This window comes from Hoplias malabaricus, chromosome 2 (assembly GCF_029633855.1).
Source record: "Hoplias malabaricus isolate fHopMal1 chromosome 2, fHopMal1.hap1, whole genome shotgun sequence".
Lineage (NCBI taxonomy): Eukaryota > Metazoa > Chordata > Actinopteri > Characiformes > Erythrinidae > Hoplias > Hoplias malabaricus.
The window spans coordinates 72,720,539-72,733,244 of NC_089801.1; the positions used below are offsets into that span (position 1 = coordinate 72,720,539).

At 38.1% G+C, this 12,706-nt stretch overlaps 2 protein-coding genes across 2 annotated transcripts in view; both read right to left on the reverse strand.

Moving 5' to 3' along the window:
• The window catches only part of LOC136687135 (radixin), a 52,762-nt gene extending 50,697 nt beyond the window's left edge, over positions 1 to 2,065 (reverse strand). The window contains exon 1 of the mRNA XM_066661400.1: positions 1,798 to 2,065. The gene's annotated coding sequence lies outside the window, so the exon portion shown is untranslated. The remainder of the gene's footprint in view (positions 1 to 1,797) is intronic.
• A 3,802-nt stretch (positions 2,066 to 5,867) lies between these two features.
• Positions 5,868 to 8,945, reverse strand: LOC136687134 (toll-like receptor 13). The gene has a single exon (XM_066661399.1). It carries the CDS (start codon positions 8,943 to 8,945, stop codon positions 6,105 to 6,107), a length of 2,841 nt encoding a protein of 946 aa, XP_066517496.1. The 3' UTR covers positions 5,868 to 6,104.
• Positions 8,946 to 12,706: the final 3,761 nt, after the last annotated feature.

Sequence of the window (12,706 nt, forward strand, 5' to 3'; positions counted from 1 at the left end):
TGACGTCACGGTTGCGTTCAAGATTTTCCGCAGCGAGCTCGGGTTTTTCCGTCAATTTAATAAAATTGTCAGTTTTAAAGCAAATTAAGCAGCTATTTTCATTTTAATTCATACTTATATCTGTCAGTCACTAAAATAATGTGGAATATTCATGGAGGTCCATTAAGTGGTGCTTAGCCTTTAATGATAATTCTGCATAGTCCAGTTGTACGCAGGTATTTTTTCAGAACAATAATTTCTATTCATTTTTAGAAATATTTCCATCCACATAAAAAAGAAAAAGTGTGCTGTCGAGTGTACGCCAGCCTAGCAGGCAGTGACATAACAGTAACTATAAAATGATGTTGGCCAATCAGAAGCCTTCCTGAACCAACAAAATGTTGGCTGTGCCCAACAACCACACTGATGTCAAATAAATGTAGTACCAAAACTTTGTCCTGTCTATACGAAAACACTGAAAATAGAGATTCCAAGCATCTTGTGTATATCCATGTATAAAAAGCCCTGCGTCTGTCAAATTTAAATTGTTTGTAACTGAATCTATTTAAAGCTACTTTTGCTATTTAATTTTCAGCATGACAATATTCACTGACTTCTTATTTCACTCATGAAACCTCTTTTAGCAAAATACCACACCGTCACGTTCACAAGGATAACAACTTTTACTGGAAAGAGTCTTTAAACGTACAGCTCTGTGTACTTCATACGTAGAGGTTACTGTGAAGGACATTTTCCTCGCATTTAAAACGTCTTCTGCCTCTATTTTGAAGACATGTTCATGAATGAAATAAAAGTGGGGCACACGTATGTCGAGGTGATGTTTTGTGTCCTGCAGGCTTGGCTCCGTTTAAGCTGCGATTCTCGACGAAACAGCAGAGTTCACCTTAACGTTGAAGGATGTTTTAAACGGCGCTGTCAGCCGTTATTTACTTAAGTTTCCACCTGAAGCCTCGAAGTCTGTGGGAGCAGCGTGTGAATTAGCTGACACCACATGTGCTACCCTCAGAAACTAGGCCACGCTGGTGAATTTATTTTGCTGACCGGTCCCTGGGGCTCATTTCCAGGTGCATATTAAAAGGATACGATAAAATGACAGGGTTTGTGTGTTTAAAAACACTTTAAGAGGCTCATAGGCTAAAAGAGCCAGTCTATAATCCACACTGAGAGCTAGCGTGACGGCTGCCCCTTCAGTCAACATTAACGTTAAGGTTAATTATCATTACGGTGAAGAAAGTTGTGACAGCAGACAGCCTGCCACACAGAAAACACCGCCTAAACTTATACGAGAAGAACCCGTGTGTAACTCGAGTCTACGTGTATTTATTTGTAAATTACATTAAAATGCTACTGGGTTTGCTACCCTCCCTCCCCCTCGGAGTTTAAAATGGGGCAAGCCAACGGCCGTTAAGCTAATAATGTTACAAACTCTCTCAGTCACAAAGTGCCGCTTTAATCTTTAAGCTACTGAGTGAGGTGGAAAAAAAACAGGTCGAAAATCCTACTTGAGATTCCCTATTGTTCAACTTCAATCTCTTAAAAACACCACAAGGGCTGTACAAACTTCAGAACTCAACGTTTACGACCTGAGTTAACGGTAAACCTATACACATACAGCTCTAAGGCAACGACACAGGCACACAGCTACAGTTGGGTTCGAATTGTTTAGTTCCACCTTAAACGGAGCCACCGTTATAATCCCTGCGCACAAGCGCCAGAGTGTAACGGCTGCGGAGTTTAAGGTGGAACTGCGACTACAGATAAGAAGCCAGTAAGACAGGCGTGAAAAAAAAAACTCACCTTGGAAAAGGATTGCGTCTTCTAAAAGCTGTATTAGACACCAGAAATCCTCCGAGGTCGAGGCACACACATAGAAACGGCGCACAAACCAACTCCCTAAAATATAACGTTAAACGAAGTTGTTGTATGTAGATGTCGCCGTCGTTCCTGTTGGCACAAACAGTGCGGCTGTTTCGTCTCGTTGTTTCTAACGGAAATGAAAAGAGGATCAGGACCGCCCTGGGTAAGTCCACCGCAAGGAGAGCCCTAGACTAGAGAGCAGACACAAACTCTCAATATGGCCGCAGAGAGAGAGAAAGAGAGGGAGAGAGAGAGAGAGATAGATCACGAGGCGTGGTTCAGTGATAGATGAGAGAAGAGTGGAGGTGACTCTCCAGTGCAGTAATGTGCAGCAACCACAACTTACTTTGTGTTCCCCATCTAATTTAAACAGAAACCCCAGTTTTCTCAGAATTTCTCCATAACTAAAAAGTAGCAAACAATATTTATAAAAGTGATTGTTAATTTTTTCCCTAAATGGCTAAAGTGCAACGTACATTATATGAAAAAACCAAACTGCGTTTCCCAAAAGTGGTAGTAGTGAGCATCACACTGAACACCTTCTCTGTTAAGATGACTTGGGGAAACTGGGCTCTGGTCTGTAGTTCCAGAATGAATCAGTTAATGCCCCATAGAGTGGGTCCCTTGCATGGCGTGGCCATGTTCATAAAAGTACAGGGGTCTGCTGAGTGTTCAAAGCATTGCTCTACAATTTTCTACTCTTCTTCTGGCAAGGCTTCCTACAAGATAAACAATGTCTTACACACTTACAAACTCACCCAAATACGGCTTTATGTACCTAGTGCTTTCTGCATTTGTGTACCGTCATGTGGGAACAAGAAGGGTCTTCCCCTAAATTTGGAAATACAGCTGTTCAGAATGTCTTTGTATGTTGAAGCATTACATTTTCTACAGCCACATTAGTGTCACTGCTTAGCATGATCAACCAACCAAATAATACCCACTCTGCTGTGGTCCTCTGGGGGTCCTAACCATTGAAGAACAGAGTGAAAGACAAGGGTTTTGCCGTCTGGCTTCTTTATATGGAGGGCTCCAGCATATATATGGGTACTTTCCAGCTGGTTATGAAGCAGTAGGTATGCAGATCAGCACCTGCAGGTCTGAGGTCAAGGTTATCTCCCTGAAAAAGTTGGCATGCTCACTGGAATCCTGAGATTAAAAGTACAGCTTTAAATTTACTGGTCAATCTATATACTCACTTAAAAGCATGGGGTAAGGACGGAAAGAGCAAGATCAGTGAAATAAATATTGAAATTTTTTGGAAACCTGATATGACCCAAGTAATAATGTTTAAGCTATTTAATGACAACACATATCTCAAATAAACTAAACACAGAACGCTTCTTCAATGGACACTGCCAATTCTGTGTGACTGACAAACACTTTGTGCCAAGGAGGTCTAAAATAACTGCGCACTATTAATCAAACTATAATTTGTTTTCTTTCTTTATGCAGTTTTCTTACGTCAAACTTAAACAATGCTAAAAATGGTGAGTAATGTCTGGCAACCCTGACCTGATAATAACAGCACTGCTTTAATTGTGTGCTACCACAAAAGTGTAGGATTATTATAGTAAACTAAAAACTGCAGAATAGTGAGCCTATAGTCAGCCCATGCAAATACACAGGGTGTTGAACATATATAAATTCTATAAAAGACAATACAATACAATGATGGTGAGCATTTTTAATTTAGTTAATATTTTGTTATGTGCTGCCCTCTGGTGAATGTTTCCAGCATATAGTGCGAACCACAGTAATAACTCGACCATTCCTGCAAAAAAACAGAAAGAATGGACTGTCCAACTAATATACAGGTAACAAATAAAGTGCCGTCAACAGGAAATCATTTTCCTAGACAATTTTTATAATAAATATACAGTACTGTGACACTGAATGAGATAATCATTCATGAAGTATTCTTGTTTTTTTGTGTCAGGATGGTAAATACAAGCCAAATATTAAACAAAAATGGCTAAAATTGTTGCTGATTAAACATGGATTACATGGGTAAATTGCCCATTCATATCATATATCATCGGCTGCTTTATCAAATGCTTTGTTAAGCCAATTGGGTCATTAAGGTGGGATGTTTCCAGTGTGGGGGGTAAGCTCTGCTGCTGGGTTTGTATCTAGGTTATAGCCTCAGTGACAGTTGAAATATTGTAGATAAGTCCACCACTCCCCCTCTCAGTCAGTACAAACCCTTAAACACAATCGCTGAGTCACTATAAACTAGCTGTTCACTCACTATTCAGGATATGAAGGACATTCAAAATACTGAATCCTGACAACAAAGGCAATATTTTGAAACTTCTTATGGCGGTTGCTATATTTTATTTTTTACCTGTCAAAAAAATGACTAGAGCTCACATGCATTAAATTGACTACTATATAACATATTTATTACTTATTTTAAAACATATTGGGCCCTTAGATGGGTCTGTATATTTTGTTCAGTGATTTATTCAGCTATAATTTAATGATCTTATTAAAATTTAAATGAATCATTCTAGAAAAAATGGCTAAAATATATATAAATTTGTCATAGATTTTTTTTGTGTGCAACTCAAAAAAAGGCTGCCCACTTCTAGTTGTCTTTTATGTAAATGGGATTTTCTTGCAGCTAAAGGTTAAGTAATTTAAGCATTTCATAACTGATCTATAAACTAATCTGTAATATCTAATTTCTATTTTGTGCTGAATAGTGTCATTCCTTTTGGCCTTATTTTTATTTACGTAAAATATAACGTTACTAATTCATTATTTGCTAAAATATCAAAGCAAATAATGTCTAGAGAAATGTCCTTCTCAGTATTAACCTTTTGAAAATTAGTCAAAATAACGTTAAGTGAAAGAAATGTTCTCGTTACACTTAAAGCTGACGTAGGACACCAATAATAAGCATTGTTTAGGGGAAATATTATAATAAAATATAACACACATGCCTTTGTTGGAATAAGAACCTATGTTATGTAATTCGCATTATGCTTTTATCTATGTTATGAGTAATGACGCCTGTAATGAGTAATGAGGAAGAGTTTTCATGTTACTGTCGCATAGTGTTTCTATGGTAATTACCCATACACTTTTGATTGTGATATTGTCGCATAAAATGTTGAAAATATGCGACTGTGTCACAAATTGCAGTCCTCTATATATGTGACTATATCACGAATAGGTGTGAGACCAGGTTGGATATTTCCATTTAAATAGGAGACAATGAAATGCCACTATACTAAGGGGATTACATTTATGCATGTTTTTACATATCCTTATTCATCTACACATGCATTTGTAATGTATCCATGAGGTGTATTTAATGTATAACCCACCAAGTTATTTTTAGAACCGTTTGAAACCCTATAGAGCAGTTTTACAAAATCTTGTTGTTTTGCTAAAAGTAAGCACAATGACCTGTGAATGTGTAGATATACACAGCGCATGTTACAATTCCACTGTAACAGTGATTTGTGAATAACATTTCTTTTTAGTGTGTGTGGTGGTGGGGGGCAGGGGTTTATATTTTGCACTTCAGTCATATGTTGTGTTAGTTTAATTTAAAAATTATTTGTTTTGATACATGCTACTAGCATGCTACATGCTAGCTGCTGTTACTAGAATTTCCTTGATGGCGCTAAGACACCAGTGGCGCCAGACTCTGAGCAGAGGCATGCAGGCTTGTTTTCATTCAGCATTTCATTAATGTTGCTTGCTGATGCTAATCATCTTACTGATGCTAATACAACAATGTTCACTATACAGTGTCTAAATAATAGCACACTACAACATGTTGAGCAAACATGCAGTTGCTAATTACAGTCTTTCTGCAGATGACAATACATAACAATACAAAGAAGGCAATTAGGAGATTAGGAGACAAATAACTAATCCAATATTCAATCACTGTGGTTTATTAAAGATAAAAAGTGCACAGAATGTTTTGATTTAATAACAATTGGTGACAGCTCAATGTTTGTGCATTTGTGAAGAATCAGTACAAGGGCAGATAAAATCTGAGACAGACAAAAAATAAGAGAGAACTGAAAGTAACTGAGACAAAGACTACAAATATATTTTTACCATGTTACATACCCACAATGTTTTAATGACTTTCAGAAAATCCTTAAACCTATATTTAATTCATCAACATTTATATTATTTAAACTAACAAAAAAATGTCAAACTAACAAACATAACTTCACTTGCTCACAGCTTCTTCCTGACATTATCACAATATTTGCTTGCTATTCAGAAGTCCTATCAGTTTCCAGTGCCAATCCCAGTGTCTGCCAGAAGACCTGGGTATTGGCTCCAGATTCAGGCCAGCTAAGGTATGTGCGTTTCTTAATTAGACTCCGCATTTTGTGATATGGAGACAACTGATGAGCTGGAATATCTTCCAGGAACACCAATATAAGAATGTCATTTTTCTCATCAAAGAGTCTGAAACTGGCCACCTGGATTTCCCTGGAACACCACTCACTCTCCAGGTAGTGGCGGCTAATCACACAGATAGTTTTACGGCTTCTATAAATCCCATCCACAATGTTATCTAAGATGTTTTTACCTGGCTGAAAGTCTCTGTGGTGCAAACACAATCTCCAACCCTGTTCTCCCTCTAGTTTAGGTAATAGCTCCTTCATAACCCACAGTTCGTCATGAGTATTATAGGATATGAAAGCATCGTACTGGAAGCTTTGCAGGACTTGTTTTGTCTGCTGTTTCTTGTCATAAAGAAAAGCCAGGAAAAGATAATAGGTGTAGACCACCTGCCATTTGAAGAAATGGTAGAGGAAGGAACTGAGCAGCATCAGAAGGACCAAAGATGTGGTGCAGATAAAACACCATAGTCCCACATCAACAATGCAAGAGTCTCTGTCCAGGTCTAAAAGTCGACTTCCCCTGAGATTGGATGGGTAGTTGCACTTGAACTTGTCCGCATTTAAAACTTGTGTCTTGTTGTTATTGAGTGCCCAGTCAACAAACCAGGAGTTATCACAGTCACATGAAAATTCATTGCCTTCTAGATCAAGATGCGATAACACTGAAAGGGTGTCAAACAAAGTCTCACTGATGACTGCTACTGAATTCCTTCTTACTGTTATAAGTCTTATTGCTTTGAGTTTCGCTTGAATTAAAAAATCCAGTGACTGTATCCCTGTTTGAATCATGGTGAGAGAGTTGAGGTTTGTTACTGGCAAAAACACTTCAGGGGAGATTGTTGCTAGGTCATTTTTGCTGATGTCCAGTAGCCACAGATGTGGGGTGTAAGTAAATGTGTTAGGATGCAGATAGTTTATATTGAGATTGCCAGCCCAGAGGTATTTTAAAGATATCAATCCCTCCAAAAGGTTTGAAGGAAAACATTTCATTCCGTCTTTGCCCTGACTGAAGAGAGAAAGAGATTCTAGAGTCTTCAGATTTTTGAAGGGAGGTTCACTGAGGCTGATCTGGCTTGAAAACCATATGCGATTGTTGTTTAAAACTAGTTCCTTAAGGTTTGTGAGTCCTGAGAAAACAGAAGCACTTATTGAAGTCTGGGTGATTTTGTTTGATTGCAGATTCAGCACACTCAGATTATGTAATCCTTTAAATGCCCCCTCCTCGATTTTTCTTATTTGATTATCTGGTAACTCCAAAAATATGAGGGATTGCAAAAACTCCAAATCGCCTCTGTGGATGCTATTTAATTTGTTCCGTGGTGCATTGAGATGTTTCAGATTTTGGAGACCATTCCTGAAATAACCCTTTAAAGTAAGCAGTTCTGTGGAACCGACAAAGAGTGCATTAATATTATGAAGGTCTTGAAAAGCAGAACGTTCAACCGACAGCAAAGGATTGTTATAAATATGCAGTGTTCCTAAATTTGTTAAATTGGTAAAATCATGGGAAGATAAAGTGGTTATGGAGTTGTAGCTGAGATCTAGAAACTCCAAGGTGGAAATATTTCTAATGGCAAAGGAAACGTTTCTCAGTTTGTTATGACAAAGACCAAGGGTACTGAGATTGGTCATTGACCTAAACGCCGATGTGGTTATTTCAGTGAGACTGTTTTCAGCCAAGTCCAATACTCTCAGACCGGTGCAGTTAATCAGTTCATTTTCAGATATGGATCTGATATTGTTCGACTCCAACCTTAGGGTTTCCAGCGTGTTAATCAGACAAGCGTCCTTTGTGAGAGATTTGGCTCTCTGCTCTCCCAAGAAATACATTCTAAGGTTAGACAATGTAGAGTTGAAGGTTTGCAACATTATTTTCATCTTCCCTGATGTCAGCTGTATTCCACTTAAGTTAAGTCTGTTGACATTTCGGAAGTAGTTCTTGTCTTGCACATCCCATTTAATGCTGACGTTATTCAGTGCCAAGTCTAACGTTTCAAGATGAGGAAAAATATCTGCTGTGATCCTGAATAGCTCCAAACGATTGTGGGACAAATCCAACACTTTAATTTTCAAGGACGTGTTTGAAACATGCCTTGTTTCAAAGGATGAAAATCCATTTTTCCCAACGTGTAGTTCTTGAATACTGGGAATTTGAAAGACAGGTTGTGCTTTATGTATGTACTGTAGATGATTTCCTGATAAGTTCAACATTACAAGGCTGATTAGTGGAATAAAAGCAGAAGAATTGATGTTTGAAATGTAATTTTCATTCATTCGAAGTACTGTGAGGTTAGACAGATTCTGGAAGAATTCTCCAGAGATGGTTGTGAGTTTGTTATGGCCAAGATTCAGTTCCTTTAAGGCAGTTAGACCTCGAAACGCACCGTCCTCCACTTCCTTGATTTTGTTTTTACTACCGTTTAAGTTCTGCAGATTGTTTAATTCTCCTAAGTCGTTTTTCTTTATCACTGATATGTCATTGTAGGAAATATCCAACACACTTACTATATGTGGTATGTTTTCAGGTATAGCGTGTAGATGCCTTTTATAACAGAGCACTTTCATGGTTTTGGAGCGTAAAGAGCCTTTGACAGTGCAGTCCTTCAGCGAATATCCATTTATCAAACTGACACGTAAACAGTAGAAAAGTACCAAGACAAAGAAAGCAGAGTCCATCAATGTGAGCACTTTTAAATTGATCATAGTCCTTTGATTTAAATTTAATATAACAAAAAAAAGGTGAATGTTTTGTTCCCAGTAGTTTTGTTAGGGATCAGAGTCCATCAGAGTGTTCCTTTTTCTGGATTCCACGAGTCCCTACAAAATATGCATTAAGAATATTAATTACAAATGTCAAGAAGAATGCAGACGTTAACCTTTACTCACATTAGTCTGTACAATTGCATTTTTAAAATGTCATAAATGATGTCATATTATGTGACAATATCACCTGCTAGTATTCTTTATTAATACATAGTCATTAGTACTTTATTTTTTTTATTAGTATTCATCTCAATGTTATGTTATTCTTAATTTCTGTATACCGTGAAAAAGAAAAAACTATTTTTTCCATTAACATGCTTATAGACAGCTTGAATAATTATATCCACTTACCTTATAAGGTTTTGAAACACATCTGAATCTCGTTCAGTTTGCTTTTCAGTCTGTTCCATTCAGCTCAGCAACTTCATATTCCTCTTCAGAATACTGCTGTAGTTTTTTTTGTAAAGGAAGTGAAACCAAAGGGGTATTTTTGTACTAAAGAAGTAAAATGTTCTCAGTGGTTCTTGAGGCCCTTGCGTAGACCATAAGACAGTTATGCGGTTTTAATCCATAATTTGTACATATGCAAACAGGCGTAGATGCTGTAAAATCTCTTTCAGTTTCAGGCAAGACATAAAACAGCATGATGAGCACTTATTTTAAATAGTCCCTTAGACAAGAAACTGGTGAGTGATGAGATTTCACTTTGCTGAATTAGTATCAGAAAATGAATGAACTTATAAATAAGCTAGTTTATTATTCTAGGTACTGTAGTTGATATACTTCATTCTTTGTCTGTAACCCTTATCCAATTCAGGGTCGCAGTGGGTCTGGAGCCAATCCACAATCACTGGGCGCAAGGCAGGAACACACCCTGGAGGGGGTGTCAGTCCTTCACAGGGCAACACACACTCACACATTCACTCACACACTCACACCTACGGACACTTTTGAGTCACCAATCTACCTACCAACGTATGTTTTTGGACTGTGGGAGGAAACCGGAGCACCCGGAGGAAACCCACACAGACACAGAGAGAACACACCACACTTGTCACAGACAGTCACCCGAAAGAAACCCACGCAGACACAGGGAGAACACACCACACTCCTCACAGACAGTCCATCCATCCATCCATCCATTATCTGTAACCGCTTATCCAATTTAGGGTCGCGGGGGGTCCAGAGCCTACCTGGAATCATCGGGCGCAAGGCAGGAACACACCCTGGAGGGGGTGTCAGTCCTTCACAGGGCAACACACACTCACACATTCACTCACACACTCACACCTACGGACACTTTTGAGTCACCAATCTACCTACCAACGTATGTTTTTGGACTGTGGGAGGAAACCGGAGCACCCGGAGGAAACCCACACAGACACAGAGAGAACACACCACACTTGTCACAGACAGTCACCCGGAGGAAACCCACGCAGACACAAGTAGAACACACCACACTCCTCACAGACAGTCACCCGGAGGAAACCCACGCAGACACGGGGAGAACACACCACACTCCTCACAGACAGTCACCCGGAGGAAACCCACGCAGACACAGGGAGAACACACCACACTCCTCACAGACAGTCACCCGGAGGAAACCCACACAAACACAAGGAGAACACACCACACTCCTCACAGGCCATCACCCGGAGTGGGACTCGAACCCATAACCTTCAGGACCCTGGAGCTGTAACAGAGACACTACCTGCTGCACCACTGTGCTGCCCATAAACCCTTTATCATATGTTGATTTCCTAAGTGGGGAAAAGGGAAATTAGAGGATAATGTCAGAGGTGTGTGTACTGATAAGGATACAGCAAAGGAGCTGGAGTTGCCACTAGTTATTCCACCAGTGAGTGAAATTGAGTGGCAAATGGAATTTTAGTCCATGGTGTGCCATACCGGGTGTACAGATATGCACCGGAGGTCTTGAAGTTTTGGGGAAGGTTGATGGTTGTAGTTTGGAAGAAAGGGATTATTCCAAAAGAGTGGAGAAGTGCAGGGGTATCCTTTTCCTAGAAGAGGAGGATACTGTGTGTTTAGAACCGTTATTTATTTATTTAGATAATTTTTTTTCTTTATAATTTACAGCAAATACAAAAGAATAGAAATTTTTTACATATACATATGCATTTATAATGTGTCATCCTTCTGATATTCCCCATTCCTTATCTCTAAATATACCCCACTCTGTAGCTATGGGTATAGGTCAATACTAACTCAAAGTAGTTGCCTTAAACTTAAAACTATGATATTATAAAAGTAAGATATATATAAGTAATATATAAAACTAAATATATAAAATAAACAAATAAATAAATATATAGGCACACATTGCACAAAAACAAAAAGGAAATTAATATAATATTGCACTGTTGACATAGTATGACATAACATATAGCAATAACCCTAATAGAGTATGTGTCTGTCATAATTGAGGTTAATGTAATTACCTCAGAATACGTTCATTTACTGGTAGACATTCACACTCTGAAAGATTTAATTTGTAGCCTGAAGGAATATTAAAGCTGTGGAGGTGTTGGATGATATCTGTCATACATGATAAGGGGTCCGAAATAAACAATAAATCATCTGCAAACAAGGAGACCTTTTGTTTGATTCCTAACATAATATTTCTTGAAATTATGGAACTGTCTTCAGCATCAAGGCCAGTGGTTCTATTGCTAGGGTGAACAAAAGTGGGCTCAATGGACCCAAAGTAAAGCTTTGTGATTGTAATTTGTTAGTAATAACTGAGGCTTTAGGGGAAGTGTACAGAAGAAGGACCCATGCCAGAAAACTATCCCCTAGACCAAACATCCTCATGGCAAAAAAGCGATAGTGCCACTTAACACAGTCAAAAACCTTTTCAGCATCCAATGAGATCAGTACTTTGGAGCAAGTGGATGATGAGGAAGTGTATAAGACATTAAGAATGCAACACATATTTGAAAAGACTCTTAACAAAGCCTGTTTGGTCAGTTGAAATTATGTTGGTCATTGGTACACTGCAAAAAATGAAAACTAAGCAAGTAAAATGTACTTAAATCTAGTCTAAATATCGAGTGTTACTCATTTGGAAATTGTCATAAGAATATAATATGATTATTCAACTTATTTCTAACTTATTTTGACCTGTTTTAAATCATTTTATCTACAGAAAGTGTCTTATTCCAGCGGCAGATACTTTTGCTTCTTTTAAGCATCATTTTATGTTAATTCTTGAATTAAGAAAAAGTATCTGCCGCTGGAATAAGACACTTTCTGTAGATAAAATGATTTAAAACAGGTCAAAATAAGTTAGAAATACATTGAATAAACTTATTATATTCTTATGACAATTTCCAAATGAAAAACACTAGATATTTAGACTAGATTTAAGTAAATTTTACTTGCTTAGTTTTCATTTTTTGCAGTGTAGCTCCAATCTTAAAGCCAGTAACTTGACCAGGATTTTAACGTCTACTTATAACAAGGACATAGGGGTGGTATGAGCTACGTTTATTTACATCCTTACCTGGTTGGTATATCAATGTAATTAGAGAGTGTTCAAACTTGTTAAGCAACAATGGAGCCAATTTACATGAGGATTTGTTTTATTAAATTCAGTTGGAAACCCATCAAGGCCTGGGGATTAAACACTTTGCATCCTGGAAATTGCATATAACTTCTTTGACCTGGAGAGGTTCTTCCAA